Source organism: Patella vulgata, chromosome 2 (assembly GCF_932274485.2).
Source record: "Patella vulgata chromosome 2, xgPatVulg1.2, whole genome shotgun sequence".
Classification (NCBI taxonomy): Eukaryota; Metazoa; Mollusca; class Gastropoda; family Patellidae; genus Patella; species Patella vulgata.
In genome coordinates this window covers 69,570,538-69,591,242 of record NC_065880.2, presented here as the reverse complement: position 1 = coordinate 69,591,242, position 20,705 = coordinate 69,570,538, and the positions used below count along the sequence as shown (strand labels likewise).

The window sequence follows — 20,705 nt, the reverse complement described above, 5'->3', positions numbered from 1 at the left end:
TACTTATCCGACCTTATGCCAAATACATCTTCCCTCGCGTAACCTCCGGTCAAACTGACTTCAGGAGTTGTGTTGCCCAAGGTGGAAGGTAAAATCATTCGGATACAGTTTGTGCTCAGTGAATGCGCCTAAACAGTAGACCATTAAATCATGAAATCATCTCAAACTCTTTCTTGTTTTAAATCAAGACTTAAACAGAGTCAATAAAATTAATATAACTGTATGCGCTGTGAGCATGCCTCTATGCATGGCGTACTAGCGCTATATAAATGTACATATTATTATTATTATTAAAATTGACGCTAATTCGCGCATATTCAGGCCGGACGCAATACGAAGCCAACGACCAACGTGCCCATATCAGTATGGGCGCCACATAAAGCCGAGAGACAATGGTTGGGCGCCCACGATGAGGTTGGTGGGGCGCCCAACCAATGTCACTTGGTTTTCTGGGCGCCTCGCCAATCATGTCGTTATATATGAGCCCCCAACCCCCAAGTGGTAAGGCGCCTCATAATGACCCATACGACTACCACCAAAACTGATCGGGCGCCCAAAACGGCTTGATCTGTGGGGTGCCTTATCCCGGAAGGGCTCCCATAATGACATGATAGTTGGGGCGCCTTATAATGACAATATATGATTGTCGGGCCGCTCATAATGCATAAAGCTGGGTAAGATTGGTTGGGCGCCCACGACTTGATCAAACGGCATGATTTGTGGGGTGTCCATCCCGGAGGGGCGCCCATAATGCCGAGATTGGTGGCCGTCCAAGACGAGATCATGGGCGCCCATAATATAATTGGCGGGGCGCCCATTATGCCGATTGAGATTGATTAGTCGCACTCTAACCAGATTCCGAACTTTTCGTTTTTCTCATAAATTATTATAGGTACGTTAAAGTCGTATCCCTTCCTTCAAAGTTTTATAATGTTCATATCAACATATCATAATACGCCATTATCGCAAATTCAACCTCACAATTGAAATTTTCCGTCACTTTCAGTGCAAACCCTATTTTCCAAAATTTTCTGCGGGCAGAGCACCCTAGACCCTCCGAAGGCAGGTGTATCCACGGTACCGTCCGCTGTGGACCGCTAAGTGTATGTACATCGGCGTACCCAGAAGCCCAATCGGCGCCCCAGAAGCCTTTGCCCCCCCCCCCAATTTTGGGCTAGCTACAGGCCTGATATTCTCACTATTTTATGTTTCCAATGGTCGCCAGCTGTTACAGCCCAGTGAGATACTAGCTTTATATTTTTCTCTACGTTTTGCCTTTGCAAATTCACTAACCAGGTAAGGAAGTTGACCTCATTAGTCATATCTACAAGTGTAAAATCTCGAAAATGGCCATTTTTGCCTTTGAAAATGTGATAATTTTAATATTTTCTCTTAATATGTCAACGATTATACTCCATTGCAATATGTCATCTATTTCATGTCGCTTATACAATAAAATCATTAATGCTACTCTCTGTTTCATTGTAAAATCTGCAAATTACATCCAGTAAGAAATAGGAGATATAATCTGATGACGTAAATAATTTGAAAAAAATATTCCTAAAACAATATATCCACGTGTTTATTAATCTCAAAATAATAGGCAAAAACAATTGTGTGACGCTGATATTAGTTGTAAATAGGTGATGTGATGTAAACTGTACACTATGTTAACAGATGGTTGTCGTCTGTACTATGAGTGTACTCTCGAATCATTTCAAGGTGTAATACTTTGACATACTTTGGTTGAACCCAATTTAAAAAAATAAATAAATAAAGATGCAAATGTTTGGAGAAGTTGTTATTATCAAGTTAAATAACAGTTAAATTTGAATCTGACAAAAGCATCCACTATCCTAGATTAGTCCATTGGAAATAATGGCTACGGTATTGTTTCTGTCAGCGTAAATCATATATTTGGTTCTTTATACCCCCCATACCCTCTCCCATGTCAGCTTAAAAATGGAGTTTAAGACCATACACGCTGAACCGTTATTTTATTAAAATTATTCAAATGGAAACCATTCGACTGTTGAAAAAATGGAACGCTTTTGAGAGCGCTGAATCACCGCCCTCGTGATGGATTATAATCTAAAGAACGGCTTAGATCCAGTTTGAAGAGGTCGAATTTATTTGTGGTACTGCGTGACATTTTTTACTATAGTGAATAACAACCGTTATCCATTAAATAGTAATAGCTCGTGGGGCCCCAGTATTGCTAAGGTGAGCTCACAGACTTGTTACCGAAGCTGGCCAGATTCTAATCACATGGATGGCGACAAATTGAAAAAGTTTGTCGTAACAATACAAAATGTCGTTGCCAATATTTCACTTACTTGTACCGGTACCAATACAAGAAATGTACTAAAAGTTTTCTTGGCATATTTACTGACCTAGTTTTGGGTCATAACCCGATATCTGGCATTGACCTATTTCAATACACGTGATCCTTAAATCTCCGTATAGTACCATTATAAATTGTTCCAGATTATTATGCCACCTGTTATGTAAGAATAAAGACTACTGCTGAAATATAAAACCAAACTCTTAAAAGAAAAAAAAGAAAACCAAGTAAATCTACTTTTCGTTTGTGTTTTAAAAGTGAAAACATTCCGACGTAGTACTCCTTTGTCAATAATGAAGTGTGCATGTAAAATAACACTTGGCAGTTGGAATTCAATTGCTGCCCGGGGAAATTTCTCTCATAGCGCACTGTGTGACGTATAACCGTCCTACTGTTCTGCACCGACTGGGCGGATGAAGACGAGCATATGCTATACATTTTTCTATGATGAAAAGTTGCACGGACACCGACAGCCAGAGCCCTCACAAGACTATGAGGCGCCCCAGGGCATAAGTTTCAGTGACGTCCCCACCCCTCCTTGGCATACTAAAACAGCCTTTTTCAGTGTCTGCGCTCAGTGGATTTTTTTATGATTATAAGAAATTTTTAAATACAATTTTTTGTTCAGAATATTCTTACAAAATAAATAATTCGCCGCCCCCTAGCTTAGAGGTGCTGTCCCCGGGAATATGCCCCCCTCAGCCTCCCATATGCGAGGGCCCTGCTGGCAGTACGGCCTACTCTTATTTTTAATTCCAACTGTCAAGGGTTCTTTTACGTGTACGCCAATGTGTACACGAGACCTATGTTTTTCGTCCCATCCGAACGACTATACGTTGCCCCTTGCCAGGCCCTCCGTCCAGCACCACTGGCAATGACGAAACACGTCGGAAAATCCAGGTTAGCGAGTCGTCTTACTCACTGAGCCACCGCGGCCCCAACTGGGTCGCTAAAGTCTCGGGTTCGTTCCTGGTGATATCTGAAAGCGTCCGACGTGGAAATTTACCAGAGAAAGAAATCACAATATATATATAGACAAACTCGTGTTCTTACTCTCCAAATTCCATTCTAAACTGTCGACACCAACAAATATCTTGTGTTTTTATTAACCACGGCGCACTCTTATTCATTTCTTTTTCAGCTTGATACAAAAAAACCCCAAAAAACAAAAAAACAAAAAATAAAACTAGTACGGCACGTATCATGAGATCACTAATATCATCAGATATTTAAGGCGACTTGCTATTTTCAGTGACAACGCCTACGTCTGTAATTATGGAATATTATACCAGACAAAATGGCAATTTTGTTGTTGAGTACGGCATTACATATTTAAACATGTGAAAGAGATCCGCGATTCTCAACACTAGTCGATCCATTAATGGGTTGCACTCCTATGTAAAAGACAGCACACCCCTGACCCTCTTACTCCCATCCTGAAAAGAAGACACAAAGTAGGTCATTTTGGGACCTATATATGGTACAGACTTTACGATCTAAAGCGTTAGACCATTCAGTCATACTCCCACCCCTAACACATGGGTGGCTGAGTGGTCTAAGGTTAGTTAGTGTTAGTTGTATTTTACGTCCGCTTCCACCGAGGTGATATCGCAGACAATGACGTGTTATGTGTACAAGGTGCATTAATTTACAATGTGATTAGTGAGAAATATTAGGATGGTTAGGTTTTCATATATATGTACATAGGACAATAAACAACAGTAGGATAACATGTGCAAAGGACGAAACAGGTGCCAGTAGACATTTACAAACATGCGATTTGACGGAACAGACATGGACAAAGACGGACATTTTCACAGACATAGACATATTATGTACATATATATATATTTTGGGTCGATTGGGTTGGTCTGGTCGTTCTGTCCGGTAGAATGGCAGGGCGGTGCAACTCTAAGTGGTCTAAGGTCTGCGCTTTAGTTCATAAGGTATGTCACGGAGTTAAGTGGCCTGGCTTCGATTACCAGCTTCTAGGGTTGCTTGTTCATACGAAAGCCGTATTAAATATACATGTATAGGGCTTTGGTTCCACCTCGCGTTTTTCTGATTCCCTGCCCCCCCCCCCCACAGCTAAAGATCACTATTATTGATATAAATTGAATCATGGGTAAGTTTGTGTCAAGTGGACGTTAAACACCATTTCTCTCTCTCTCTCGCGTTTTGATTGGAGGTAAATAACCTATTACGTTGTAACAGTTTACTCCGTATTGACCAGTGATCTATATATACAGATAAGATATTATAAATATATATATTACGTCTTGACATATTTTATTACCTAGACATCAATCATACATACATGAGTGTAAATACAGGTAAATAGATGACCTAGTTTTTTTTTTCTGACTGGGGTTCTCTATAATAACAAAAACAATATAAAGGATACACCAATTTAAATTTATATTCTTCGAGAACACTTAAAATTATGCCTCCAATTTCTTCAGGAAGAAAGCTAATTAAAAAACAAAAGCACTCATTTGCTCTTCAGCTTTATGTTCCAATTATTAATGTTAGTTCTCACTATCACGATTTATATTTGCTATGATTGAAATCGTGGTTTTATTCGTGGAGTAATCGTGGTGATCCTATCAGGTCTTTTCATATATTGAGGTCAGTAGTAGCAATCATGTTGATTGTATCGAAATGTTTCCAAACGTATCTGCACAATCCTATCGTAACGCAGTGGAAACCTAGCATAAATTAATTGAAAGGGTTGGTTGTCGTCCACGTATAAACAACTTTCTTCTCATTTTGATCAAATTTAAATGGTTTGAATAATACTTTATATTTTAAGACTAAACTCGCAGACGCCTACGGGCGTCTTTACAGAACGTTAAAATGAAACAGGAAGAGTATTCAGATTTATACGTCTAGCGTTCAACACAGATCACATAATGTTCTTAGAAAATACTAAGCGTTTAAATCCGAACACTGGACTCGTTTCGTAATGAAAACAAAATGAAACAGATTTTGAACACCAGAACGTGTCCATTTGTGTTTTGCCGCCACTTAGTATTGGATAAGCTGCCATAGAATTACAATGAATGCTGGGCAAAATGTCTCTGATAGCACAGCGCATGGCGTAAAATTGCCTGCATTGGCCCGGTTGGTGCACAGAAATTTCTATTTTAATTACGTTTAACGATGGGATATAACATTTGAATCCCGATTCTTCCGCAACCATACATTCTGGCCAGATTAAAATAATGACCAAAAGTCAATATTGACCACTATTATCATAACCACCTTAACCCTGGCAGTAAATATGACATTGACAACGTTATAAGTATAAGATATCGGCATGCAGTGTGTAACGTATACTAAACATCCCTACGTGAACTGTGCGAAAACCAGTGTTAGCTGATTATCAAAAGCTGTGTTAATTTGTTCTGCAGGTATCACCCAGGGTTCAAGCTGTCAGAACCAGAATTAGGCATTTTGCATCTACTTAATATGATGTTATATCTTTGAGATTATTTTCGAGTATGTTAAAAGCAAAGAGACGCGAATCTTGGTTACATTGACTTAAATATTATGTCATACTAAATGTTATATAATGTGCCCAAATAGCGGTCAGTAGATTTCTGGCTGAAACAAGCAAACTGCGTGTAGAAACTGGAATATATATAAAAATAGGGGTTTATCAGCTGCATATCTAATTGTAGAATAGAGAAGTCAGTTGGGTAGATTATATCCAATGAAATTGATGGTAGTGTATTGTAGGTATAATATCTAGTGTCGGCACTTGATAAAAACACTAAGGACAAAGACAGTCTATTGTTTCATATATGATATATGTTATCAACATCTTGAGTCTGATTACAGACACTAGTAGGAATTATTCATCATAGACTGTCCACAACTTCAGCAGAGATCATCATGAAGTTTGACGTAATTGCGGGAAAGATAGGCGAGTTTGGTCTTTACCAAAAACGTGTATATTTTCTACTATGTCTTCCAGCACTTTTTGCAGGAATTCAGACAATGATTTCAGTTTTTACTCTCGGTGTTCCAAAACACAGGTAAGTTTTTAAACTTACTTAATTAATAATTTTCTGCGGATCTTGTTTTTACCTGGTTACGTCAAAAATTGATCTTTTTCTATTTTTGAAAAAGTGACATTGATTTCATTTTTATTTATATGAATGCGATTCTATTAAATATATTTTTGTGTTAAAATATATACACTTTCGCGTATTTTTAGAAAATGATCGTAATCAAATAGTTAACCCATTTCTGAGCCAAAATATAGAAGGAAAAAACAAACATTGTTAAGTAGTTAGATTTGTGCACACTGTTGTTCTATTACACATTCTAAATGTGATTTTGGTCTCTTGGATACAACTTGTGATGGGGTTCGTTCACGAGACAGTGTGCACTTACTTGTTCCGCGTCTTTCGATACCATTTCAGTTAGGTTCATCGTTTGGCTTGTGATGAGTATAGATGTACCTAACAGCTTGATTGTCTCGGCTGTATTAATGAATTGCTTTTCTATATTTTTTGAGCAGTTATTTGTAGACTTCACGTCCGTTCGTTAGTGCATGGGACTTAACGTTCGCTTCCACATAGGGTGATATCACAGACAAGTTCATCCCTGGCCATTGGTTAAATTTGATTCATTTATATTGTGAACATATGCTGCTTGTTTTCTATATCCGTATTTATATTATGCCTGTTAGCATTCTAACGTTATGCTAGAGTTTTATTCGCTACAACCCAACACAATACTCATCCAAGAACATTATTATAAACTGTTATACAAACAAAAAATGTGTCGGGCATCTTGTATCATTCTACTGTTCCGTGAGAACTGCCAGCTCTTTATCTAAATCTTACATAATGAAATGAAATGAAATGGGGTTTAACGTCCTACTTACATAATGTATCTTTATCAGCATATGAGGGAAGTTGGTTATTGTGCTTTACTTTTTAAAAATGTATTTTTAAAATCTATTTCTAGATGTGCCATTCCATCCTTAAATAACGATTCGTATGAAGTAATCGATGATTCCCATAGATCATTGATTAATCAATCCATTCCCATCAGCGTATCATTCAAAGGTCAGAGGTCATACGATAAGTGTCATCTTATCGATGCCGGAGCCAACAGAAGTGAAGGATCCGGTCAACATGAATGCAGCATGTGGGTCTATGATAAGGAATTCTTTGATGACACAGTTGTTACTAAAGTAAGTTCTTTGAACTAGTTCCATACACTTGGTAATCTTGTTGTTTCCGCTGTTGCTCTTCTTCTTGTCGCGACTCAAATAAAAAAAGACTAAAGCTCCACCAATTGCGCGTTGACTGACAGACTTCTAGATTTGATACGACATCACAATTCCAAGATGGTTACGATGACGTTTTAAACACCACACATTATCGAGAGTGGATTAGAATCACCAATCCCGCCTCATTACTGAATCCAACAGCTCTTTTGCACATCTACGAGCTCTACTCCCTGAAGTTTGCCGAAGAATGCCAGTTGATATCAGGGGCGTTGTGACCCGACAAAAAAACCTAACAATATATGTGGGAAGGGGGGAGGGTCTCTCCCAGGACCGCCGAGTAATATTGGGCTGTGTGAAAAATGCTGGAGTCGATTTGTAGCATATCTGACCCATGGTATATGTTTGATACTGGTTGAGTATTATGATTATGATTATAATGTTGAGTTGAAAACCGCAAAGGGCGCAAAAACTCAAGGGGGCGCAAAAACTTAGCCCTGTTGCTGGTCAAACGGTAGGCTTACTTGGTGGTCCTATCTATAGTGCTAGTCACAAGTCTCTATTTGTTGATGATGGTTGCCCTGTACCTATCGGGCAAATGTAGAGGGGCATACGCCGTGCAGTGTGCTATTGGCGAAATTTTGCCCGAACGTGTACAGAGGACCTCGATTTTTCTTTGCACCCTTACGAAACGACTAGACTCTGTTTCTTACCACGCCCTTGCCCCCTCATTCACTGAGCCCACCATGTCTCCTGCTGATAAAGAAGATTGTCAGCTCATTGATAAAGTTCAGTATCAGCTAATAATTTTGCGTGATCAGCACAAATTCGTAATGGGCAGCATATTGTTTATGAACTGCTGTAAACTTTCACAGTCTATAATTACAATTCAAGGGCGGTACTATTACAGGAAGGGTTTAATTTTGTACCCCCCCCCCCCAAAAAAAAAGACATAATATAAAAAAAAGAACAAAAACCCAAACAAAAATTGCAAAAAGGTTGCGATTACAAATATGGTGTATGTCTTGATGACAAGGGAAATGAATTTGGGGTTTAACGTTATACTTTTCTGCACAAAATGGGATAATGAAGCAGGTCGTCTTTTTGAATAGCATGGCCATATGTACATAATGTTATCAGATAAGAAAATATTTTCTAATCATTCATAAAACCACGTCTTCGCAATATCTTGATGAACGATCAAACATCATATAAAATTTTCCCCTGCATGTCCTTGACCTGAGACAGGTCAGTGTCCTGGTTGTACTGTACTGTAAACTAAACTGGTATCATTGCCAGCTGATCAGATGTCTGTTATGGATTAATATCAAGCCCAATTGTAGAGTCTTAACCGTACATCACTACTACCCCCACCCCGCACACCCAAATAATTTAGCTAAAAAGTCGAGGAATAGTGCCGCGTATCAATGAGTTTAATCCAAATTTCAATGTAAGATTATGCGAACCTATCAGTAGAGTCTAATGTCACTAAACATTAGGAAGAGGACGGTGATAATGACCAAAAAATTTATTGTTTTTACTTTGACAAATTTTAATTTCTTTTGCAGTTTAATTTGGTGTGTGAAGATAAACTAGCAAGAGCCCATGCTAGAATGATATTAATGAGCGGATATCTCCTAGGGTCAGTTTTAACAGGGATCATAGCTGACGCGTAAGTAGTCATTACGAATAACAGGAGAACCGCCACATACATAAAAAACAAATGAAATGAAATGGGGTTTAACGTCCTACTGTTCTGCCCCGACTGGGCTAATGAAGACAGGCTTGCGCCATACAGTGTCCTATGAGGGAAATTTTGCCTCGACAACGGCGCTGCGGCCTACTCTTATATCGAATTACAACAGTCAAGAGATCGTTTACGTGCACGCCAATGTGTACACGGGTCCTCGTTTGTTTGTCCCATCCGAACGACTAGACAGCTGTCCTTGTCAGTCCCTCCGTCCTGCATCACTGACAATGGGAAACCATGCCGGAAAATACCGATGAACTTTTTCGGCCAACACCGGGATCGAACCAGCGACCTCCAGGCTAGCGTCTTCCTGACGCGGCTCCCCATAATTAAACATACACCCAGAAGACAAACTGGGCACAAGACAAACTGGGGACAATACATACAATATACGGACATTGCAAAATTGCAAAGTCGGCGGTAAGCGTCCATTGTACTGTATACAGTACCTGACTTGAACTGAAACAAGCAATCTGATTAAAACACAGATCCTATTTCGTTTCGTTTTTATAGTTCAAACTTTCGTTTTACTTGTCTTTACTACACTATGATCTGTTTTATAACCCGCGTTCCTATTACCAAATGAAACGGTCTGTTACGGCGAGTTTTTGGCGTGAGTTGCATGGAACTGTGAGTAATCCACTAGTAACATCAACGCTGATTGGTTAATCAAATGTCTAACGTCGTAGTGTCAAAAGCCGCTCGTGTGACCTCTGACGCGACCTCCCGCTGCAACTGGTCAGATCTTCATGTAGGGGAGGCCATCGAAAGTATAAAAATACGAAACGAAGTACAGATCTGTATTTTAATCAGATTGTGAAACAGGCTTCATAACAACAAGGGAGACAATCCCCGATAATGAGAATATTTTTCCAACATCGTATTATAGTAACTAGTGCATGTCATGATCGAGTGTGTATTTTCGCGATATCTCAATGTTAATACGTTGACAAAAATAGTTCATATTAAATATTCTGCTTATAAAATTAGAGAAAAAAACCCCACGTCCAATGAATTTTTGATAGCAATCAATAGGGTTTCTAATATCATAATAATGAAGTTCATTTGATGATTTTAACATTTGTACATATATACATATTCCTGTCACTGGACTGACTGGTAAAGGAGGATATTGATTCAATCTGATTAAAACACAGATCCTATTTCGTTTCGTTTTTTATAGTTTAAAATTTCGTTTTATTTGTCTGTACTACACTAGGATATGAAAGAGTTGTTATATAACCTACGTTCTGGATGGCGTGAGGTATTAGCCAATGAAACCATCTGTTACGGTGACTTCTTGGCGTGCCAGGCACGGAACTGTGGGTAAACCACTAGAAACATCAACGCTGATTGATTAATCAATGTCTGACGTCATACAAAACCCAGATTAGGCATGGGCCCCGCGGTTCATGGCAAAAATAGAAAAAATTCAAATTTCAGATAAAAGTTTCACGGTAATCGATCTAGCGGCGCGAGGGCGGAGACTGAGCTATCACTCAACCTTCTGTGTGAAGTGCCACTCAATCCGGTGATTTCACTTGTTATAACAGTTATATTATGCTATTTCCGCGCACTGTATGCCATTCGAAACTGAATAGATTTTGTATGTGATCAGATATCATGTAATTATATTTGTATTACAGACCGTTTAATTGTGTGTTACACATGCGTGCCATTCAAAGGGATATGAAATAATCTTTTCGTCGCGCTAGGGGCCCCGCGATTCTAGTTAGGCACAGGGCCTCGTTCCGGTTAAGCTGGGCTTTGACGTCATAGGGTCAAAAGGAACTCGTACGACTCCTGACGCGACCTTTCAGTAAAACTGGTCAGATCTTCATGTAGTAGAGGCCATCGAAAGTATTAAAAAACCAAACGAAATATAGATCTGTATTTTAATCAGATTGATATTGATTCGTCATAAGATTATCAAGGTAAATGTTTTGAAGCCCCATTCGGGTGATATAATTGATTAAATTACTATATATTTCAGGGTTGGTCGTAAGATGGCGTTGATGTTGCTGATTGTCATACATTCTACGTCATCAATTGCTACTGCATGGGCACCATCATTCATCGTTTACGTATGTCTACGATTTTTTACCGGGATATCTAATAGTGGACTTTTCCTTGTTGTTTTTGTTTTAGGTACGTACCTTTGATTTTATGGTACCAGAATAAAGATATTTAGAGAACAGGGTAAACAAATTTACCCGTTTTAACTAGTTTAAAGTGGATTTAAAACTTTCCTCAAGAAAATAAATTTAATCAAATGTCTTATTCCAAATAACTCTAGGCCCAGCTAATTATCGAAATCCAGTATTTGGTTCAAAGCTTAGAACGTTAATATCTCAGCGATGGATTGACAGATATGTCTCACAATTTGTCTGCGATTTGAAAAACCTCGGATAACTTCATATAGACGAAGATTTCAAGAGAAGGCAAAACCAGTTAAATAGTTATACTATAAATTCTATTAACCCTCGCCCTATATTTATATAGGGAAATGGTGCTAATATTTATAACAGCTACCAGGTTTTTATAACTTGTTCATAAACATTTGACCTGACTTATATTCTACAGGTGTTGAACTTGTTGGGCCGTCTAAACGAATGTTGGCAGGCATTATAGTTGAGTATTTCTGGGCGTTTGGAGTCATGATATTAGGAGGCGTGGCCTATGCGTTGAGAGACTGGCAGCTTCTTCAGATGACCTTCGCCTTCCCGTCTATAATACTTCTGTCGTATTGGTGGTTAGTATGACTATAATTAATAATCTTTGAGTGGCATTTAGTGATTGGGCTCATTAAAAAAACAGAATTTCTATGGAAAACAATCACTGGTTTAAGACATAATATAGCACGACGTTTCGACGAGTATTCTCTTATCGTTTTCATGAATTGTTGTCCTTGTCTCAATCAAAAATATAGGCCTTTTGTGATAGTTATAAGATATAAGTCAATAATGCATGATACAATGGCTGGCTGAAAAGTTCTAAACCTGAAAAGGATAGATCAATTGGGCTGAAGCAACCAAGTACAATCATTGAATGAATAGACATAAGAATTGCAACTGTAGTGTTATTATTGTCTTCGTACCAGATAATCTCCTGAACTTACCCATTGAAACCACCAGAAATGGACAAAACTGGCTATAGGGCAGCCATCAAGTACCTGCAACTGAAAGGACTAGCCCTAACCCAGCTTCATGTCGAAATGGCCCCACTTTAGGAGACGATGCCTTGATGTCACAGAGAGCCTTGACAATAACTCGCGCCATGGAAGGCCATCAACATCAACCATTCAAGAAAACATTACCCGGATGAATGACAGGCTAATGGCTAATCACCGATATTACCAGTGTTGTGGGCATCTATCATAAGAGGGTTGGGCAAATTACCACCAACGAGTTAGGAATGACAAACGTTTCTGCAAGAAGGGTGCCAAAGCCCTTGACTGCTAATCAGAAACGTGTCAGATTCCTTACGTCCTGTGACAATCTGCGCCGTTTTGAAGCAGATCCTGATATTTTTGTGGCTAGATTTGGTCCCGCCAGATTTCCACCTGTTTCCAGAAATGGAAAAGGGATCAGCTGGTCGTCATGATGACGTCATGTCAGCTGTGAACGACTTGTTTTAGGGGGGCTTAAGAAAATATCTTCCTGGCCGGCATGTGGGCCTTGGAACATCGCTGGCAAAAGTGTGTACATCTCGAAACCATCGACTTTGTACAGGTCTTTCACAGATAGGCTTAGAACTTTTCCAGCCCGCTGTCGATCGTACAGTTAAGATACAAAACAGACCATGGGTATAACAAGAGCCGGGAGGGGATTGGACACTTGATTTTTGACAAGAATGTCTTGGGGTTTAATCTCAGAATAAGGCATAAAGAACATGATATATACTATTCAAAAAAAGTAGGGGATATTTGATTTTTAAGTGTTATATGAAACTGACAAAGAAACAAATGACAAAATGAAAGGAAGTGCACATTCATCGATTTATTCCAAATGATCGTTAGACTAAGTAAGGCACAGACTGACCATTATAAGGGTAAAATGATACCCGGGGTCAAACAGCAAAGTTACCACAGCATCACAACCAAGTCAGTAACGGGTAAATCCTCCTCTGTTTGCCAAACATGCATTGATCCGACGTGGCATACTCCTAATGAGACGTCTAAGGTCATTTTGGTCCAGATTGTCCCATTCCTGTTGCAACGCAGCAGCGAGTTCTTGGACATTGGCAGGACGTTGTTGACGTTGACGTAACCTCTGTCCAAGCATGTCCCAGACATGCTCGATGGGGGGGAGGTCGGGACTCAGTGCTGGCCAAGGTAATGTGGTGATGTTCTGTTGTTGGAGGTAACCTGTAACGATCCTGGCCCTGTGACATCTTGCGTTGTCATCCTGGAAGATGAAACGGCGGCCATGACGTCGTGCGAACGGCACAACATGGACTGCCAAGATGTTGTCCCGGTAGTACTGGCCTGTAACACGCCCTGCAACAACATGTAAAGCCGTTCTTCCAGCAACAGTGATGCCTCCCCACACCATAACAGAACCACCCCCAAATCGATCATGTCTGATGACGTTAACGTCTTGGAAGCGCTCGTTTCGACGACGCCACACCCTCCTACGTCTGTTCAAAAAATCAACAGTGAACCTTGACTCATCTGAAAACATCACATTGCTCCAGCGTCGATTATCCCAGTGTTGACGATCCCTACACCAACGACGTCTTGCCTGAATGTGATGATCTCTCAAACAAGGGATCACGCGAAGACGTCGGGCGCGAAGGTGACCCCTATGCAGTCTATTCCGAATCGTCTGGCCACTCACTCTCACACCAGTGTCTGTTTGAAGACGAGCGCTGATCTGATTTGCTGTGATGACACGATTTCTCAAGGCCAAGGTACGGATAAATCGATCCTGGGCTTGAGTTGTCGCCCTTGGTCGACCTGAGCGTGGTCTGTCCTGTACAGATTGTGTATCACGGTATCTGGACCATAGCCTGCTTATGACAGACTGAGAAACATTCATCGTCCGCGCCACAACCGCCTGTGTTGTGCCGATCTGTAGCATGCCAAGGGCACGTAACCTTTCATTTTGGGTAAGCCGACGCATATCAAAATTTGTTTTCTGGTCACTAAAACAATTAAACTGATGTTTCCACCCTGGAATTCAATGCCACAATGACTGTAACATTCAAAGTCAGAGTCGTGCAAATCTTGGGTTGGACCCCCATGATGATCCCAAGCCTCACCTGCATTCCATGCGGTAGCTATTGGTGCGTTTGGGCGTCACATGTAACTGGAAATGTTTCTTCTGTTAGGTTCTATAGTGACTTTTTTCGTAGTCATTTGCATATTTTAGTATTATGCCCCCAAAATCAAATATCCCCTACTTTTTTTGAATAGTATATAATAAACGGCCCTAGAGATAGAGCATTCATGGCTGTATTGTCTGGTCGTGTGAACGGTGTTGGCGTGGTTCCCCATTGTCAAGGAGGTCCTGTGTACACATTGACATGCACAAAAGTTCCTTTGGCAGATGGAATTCGATATAAGAGTAGACTTTAGCGCCGCTGTCCTGGCAAAATTTCCCTCATAGCACAATGCATGACGTATGCCCGTCTTCATTAGCCCAGTCGGAGCAGAACAGTAGAGCGTTAAACCCAGTTTTAGTTCATTTCATTTTGCAGACCAGTAGTACGTTCATTTCCGTCTTCATATTCCGGTTATTGCAGAAAGGTAGAACGTTAAAATTCATTTCATTTATGTTGTAGGCTTATACCTGAATCACCTAGGTGGTTAATGGCGAAAAGACGCCACGAAGAAGCTGAAACGATTATAAGAGATATGGCGAGAGTGAACCAAGTTAAATTACCAAAATCATTGTTTAAACAGGATGACGTTACCGGAGAACTTGTTTCACAAGAAAACCTCCATAAAGTTGACGTTTGGCAAGTCTTCAAATCACCTATATTGGTTTTTAGAACAGTTGTCATCTTTATTAACTGGTAAATTTCCATTTAAATATAACACATTCTTATGTCATACCCTTTGGAATGTTGTTCTACCACATACGATATGTCATCACGTGCATGGTGGGTGCCGTTCTTCTATTTACGTCATAGGCAAAGACACAATGGAATTTGAGAGAAAAAAAAAACAACGACTTTGTGTAATTTTTCTAAAGTCATATTGCATTGATATAACAACCTTGACATTACTTTATTTTGTGGAATAAAATGGCGATATTTTGCTCTCATTTTAAGTCAAACATAGGCGGTGACGTAATTCCCTCACCCCCTGTCAAACGCGCGTCCGGTTAGTATAGATAAATAAGAGACAAAGACAGAGGCAGAGACAGAGAGGTTTAACTTCCACTAGACGCAAACTAGGTCATTACCGGACTAACATATGGTGAAATTTTATTATTATAAATCGCTTGCCCATATGCGTCTTTAACAGTGGGAGGAAACCTGAAAACCCGTAAAAAAGTTAGTCAGGCAACACTACTCCTTGTCACTTACGAGCTTATGGTCGATAAACGATTTAAAGCGCACACATTAGACCACCCCATCACATAACCACCCACCACCCGTCCCCCGCCCTGTTCACTACCCCACCCTCGGAAGAAATAAGATAAGATTCTATTTATGGGTTAAACGCAAGCACGACGCGATCCAAATTTCTTGTGAATTTATGTATCACACCAATAACTGTTTTTTTCTCTACTCTAGGTTTGTAGTTAGCATGGTTTTCTACGGTCTGAGTATGAATGCTGATTCATTGGGTGGTAATGTTTACGTGAACTTTGAACTGTTGACTTTTATGGAAGTAGTCGCCTATGTTCTATGTCTGTTATTCTTGAACAGATTGGGAAGAAAAAAAGTTCACTGTACCAGTATGTTGGTTGGCGGATTAGCATGTATTGGTACCTTATTTGTTAATCTCTATGGCGATGAATGTAAGTAAATTTTATTAAACATAAATACAGGGGTTCACAGGGGAGGGGAGGGGCGAGGGTCAAGAGGGGTCATGGGCCCAATCAGCCGAGAGTAACAAAAATAAATACACTTCATCCTCGCACCCACTAAAATATATAATGGCTAGGAACTATGGACAGAAATAATTTGTGCGTTTTCTCATCATGTCACGCATTCTTCATCGAAACAAGGGACCCAAGGAAACCAGATATGGTCCCAGGGTTCAGAGTTTCCCAGTTCGCCATTGGATGGTCGATCACATTTCGGAATTACTCGATAACTTCCGGTAATTTCCGGTGTATACTGATAAATCAAGCAGGCGGAAGGGTTAACCCAGAATGAAGGAGAGGGTATTCCGGTTCAAATGGTCATATAGATAGAGGAAGCTTTTTTCAGAACCTTGTTCTTTAAACCCAACATAAACATCTCCATTATATATACAAATCGTGTCCGACATTGATATCTTATTTATTTGGGATATAAGTTCGGGAAAGGTGGACGTTAAAAATACCAATTATCCCAGTGCTGACGATAATGATTGTTGTTATCTCATCGCTGACGATGATGTCTTTATTCACCGACACAGAATCTTTATCATAATCATCCTAGCACTGACGATGACGATTGCGTCACTGCGCAACGGACTACAAATATAACCATCCAAACATTGGACCAATCATAAGTTGTATTGTTTCGTAGTATATTCAGAAATGTTCTTTTTTATCTGTTGCAGCTCTTAATTGGATAAACATAATTTTAGCTCTCATTGGTAAAATTGGTGCTGCTGCAGGGTTTGCTGTTATATTTTTTTACTCAGCGGAACTATTTCCTACAGTGCTTCGTAATTCCTTTATGGGTGCTGGTAGTGTATTTGCTAGAATTGGTGGAATGGTATCTCCGTACATAGCGGATTTGGTAAAATAATTTCTTCAAAATAAATAAAAATTTCGTCGATGTTTTATGACAAAGTATGGGAAACAATGTTCTCATCTGAAAACTTGGAAAAGGTGTTCTAGTTCGTTGTGTTAAGATAATAGCGTTTGCAAGGTTCGGCTTTGTTTCAGTAGAATACAAGACCAGCATATATTACTTCGGATGAGACGAAAACCGAGATCCATTGTACACATTGGCGTGCACGTAAAATAACCCTTGACTGGAAGTTGAAATAAGAGTAAAATCCCATCATAGCATACTGTATGGCGTCCGTCTTCATCAGCCTAATTGGAGCAGAACAGTAGGACTTTAATCCCCATTTCATTTATTTACTATGGGAAACTCTGGCCCTTTCTGAATATGGAGTTGTTTGATGCGTCCGTTTGCTCCTTTCAAACCAGTTGTTACCCGCGTGAGAGAGGAGGGCGGTATATCCACTATCCATTGAAAATCACGTTTTTAGTCACTTACACAAACGCAGTGCACTTGGGAGACAAATCGCCATCTGTACATAGAATATATTACATCTGGTATTGTGAGCCGTCTTGAATAAATGACATAGATATAGATTATCTTTTCCTCAAATATCCATTTTAAAAGATTAAATATAAATAAAAAACACCGCCTCTTAATTTCTGTTTCAGGGCTCAGTGGTAGGAGGTAACTTCGGACCGTCCTTACCATTACTGATATGTGGTCTGGCTTCTATATTTGCTGGATGTGCTGCTCTAACTTTACCCGAAACACTCCATAAAGATCTCCCTGAAACTATAAACGATGCTAAAAAATTTGGCAGGTGAGTGAAATCTGTGTCATCAGATTTTAATATTCCTTTTGATTGGTAATGGAATATTGATGCCATGGCGTATTATGAGGGGTATTTTTCTGAAGTGTCGGATGTTGAGTAAAGAGTTTCGAGTTGATGTATTGATGTAAATAATTTCATATATTCGAGTTTGAGTTTTCGAGTTTGGATGTAAACAATTTCATATATTCGATTTGACGTTTTCGAGTTTCGATTACTAAAATATGTATTCAAATAACTAAAATATATATTTAAATAGCTAAAATATAAATAGCTTAAAAATATATTTAAATAGCTAAAATATACATTGAAATAAATTAAACATTTATATTTAAATAGCTAAAATATACGTTTAGATAACCAAAACATAATATATATTATATTATCTAGATAATCTCATCATAATTATGTTTTGATAACTTCATCATATTTGTAAATAATTCTATTTTTTTTGTAGTATTTTTGTATAATATTTGTTGTATTTTTTATTTGTTTGATATTTGTATAAAATAAACATTTAGATTACTAAAATATATATTTAGAAAATACACATTTTAAATGATATACCATATAATATAAACTGTTTGTTTTGTTTGTAGAGAACCCGTGGTCAAACCAGATAGTGTTAAAGAAGAAGGGAGAGAAATGTTACCGAAAGACGTTACCTCACAAGTTTAACAGAATTATAGCTTTGATATCCCTTTTATATACATTTGTTAAAATATCATATCATTGACAATGTTTCATAATATTTCTTTATAGAAGTGTTATTTGTATATAATTACACACGTATCATTTATATCATAACCCTTATTTTTATATATTCATTGGAATAGCAAGAAGTATGTTTAAAATAATGTTACGAATAATGGACAATCTGATTCTTGTCGAGTGATCCATTAACTACTTAGTGGTTATTTAATCATCCTATTGGAGACGTAGACTAGGAACTTCCCAGAAACATTAAAACCAATTGATACAACTATGGACTACATTTTATATTCTAATAACCATACTCATCAAAGTTCACTCCCCGGTGTTGAATCATTGTCTTCTGGAGAAAATGGATGTCAACAGACAATAAAACATGTTTATGAATGAGTTTATGTGATATACTTTGATAAGATAAACAAAACACAACACGGGGTAGCCTATAATAATATGTGTAGGATAAAGCAGGGACTCGGGTTATGCTGGGGAAAGAAAGACTGAAGGAAATAACCGGAGAAAAAGAAAAACCGAGGCCGGGAGGCCGAGCTTTTTCTGTCGAGGGATTTTTCTGAAGTCGAGGACTTTATCTTGCTTATTAATCATTTATGTTTATATGTACGCAAAATGAAAATATCACAGAATTCCCGTAAGAAAAACCGTATATCATGTTTTCTTATGGAAAAAAACCTAGCCTGGAAGAATCACCTGTTACAGTTTTAAAGAAAAACTTTCAGAAGAATAACCCCAAATTCCCCCTTTATATATCCAAAGCCGGGGCCCGTCTTTCAGACCGCAAGTTATTCCGGGCATAGAATATACCCCAAAGAGCAAAGAGATTTACCTTTATAGGTTTATAAATACATATAACTACTTCTCTGTTATTAAAATGACGATGTTTCGTAACAATACAGATCATGTTTTCAAGTTAATGAAACATATACTTAAATAACAAAGAAGTGGTTATATCCATATATACTTTGTGTTGGGTTTTGTTGTTTTATAGTTAACTTTGTGCTTCTAGAAGTGATAGTCAAGATAAACACTCGGCGTTTAGATAAAACCGCCTAAAACATGAATTGATTGACCATGTTAATAATACTGATCGGATAAATTAAAAACACACTGGAAGGGTAGCATCTGATTTGTCCAACTAATATCTGATATGATCAAAACAAATAATTTAAACAATTAAACAGGCATTATGCACTAGCTAAATCTATATATTATGTTATCTATATTATTAATTAGACGTTTATTAACATGACAAGACCATAATAAACGCTTGATGCCATTGGATTGCTCTGATTTTAAGTAGATAAGAACGGTTCGGTTGTTTAATGATTTAATTTAAAAGTGGAGAAGCGAGACTAAGATTCACTGACCAGTACGGTGTTTACGATCAATGCACACATCTTGTCAAGGCTACAACTATTGATAACTTCGCTCAAAATAAAGTACGAGGTAATTTGAATGGAATTTTCAATATATTCATTTTGTATTATGTATTTTTGAAATATTATCTAAATCTTACATAATGTACCCAGATCATCCATTTAATTATTTTACACGCTTACATTAGATGGTAATGTGATCGTGAACTGTTGTCATATTGTCCGTATGCCCTCCACTCTTAAGTTATTCGTACTAACTTTTTGTAGTTTTTTAAAAAAATTTTAACAAAATTTAAGAAGAAGAGTTTAAAGACGCCCTCTGTTAATCTTCTATTTGAAACAAAATCATTTCCAGACTTATTGTCATTATGGCTTAGTTTAACGGAGCGGAATTCTTGACAGAATCTCAAAAATTTCCTTTGGAAGATGGCGGCTGGCGGGTGGCGGGGTGATGGTGTGTGTGTGTGTGTGGAGGGGGGTGGGGGGTGGGGGGTGGGGGGTGGGGGGGTGTTGTTGGGCTTATAGTTATTTCCCTT

At 38.6% G+C, this 20,705-nt stretch overlaps 1 protein-coding gene across 3 annotated transcripts; it reads left to right on the top strand.

Annotated features, from left to right (window-relative positions):
* Positions 1 to 6,088: 6,088 nt before the first annotated feature.
* Positions 6,089 to 20,462, top strand: LOC126810953 (organic cation transporter protein). 3 transcript variants are annotated; one of them, XM_050536383.2, is made up of 10 exons: positions 6,089 to 6,384; positions 7,325 to 7,553; positions 9,158 to 9,261; positions 11,333 to 11,487; positions 11,923 to 12,091; positions 15,124 to 15,357; positions 16,084 to 16,310; positions 17,063 to 17,244; positions 17,907 to 18,058; positions 18,667 to 20,462. In XM_050536383.2, exons 1-10 carry the CDS (start codon positions 6,242 to 6,244, stop codon positions 18,743 to 18,745), a joined length of 1,674 nt encoding a protein of 557 aa, XP_050392340.1. In that variant the 5' UTR covers positions 6,089 to 6,241; the 3' UTR covers positions 18,746 to 20,462. The 3 variants fall into 3 exon arrangements, with proteins under 3 accessions (XP_050392340.1, XP_050392341.1, XP_050392342.1); XM_050536384.2 differs by lacking the exon at positions 6,089 to 6,384 and adding an exon at positions 6,703 to 6,717; XM_050536385.2 differs by lacking the exon at positions 6,089 to 6,384 and adding an exon at positions 6,718 to 6,836.
* Positions 20,463 to 20,705: the final 243 nt, after the last annotated feature.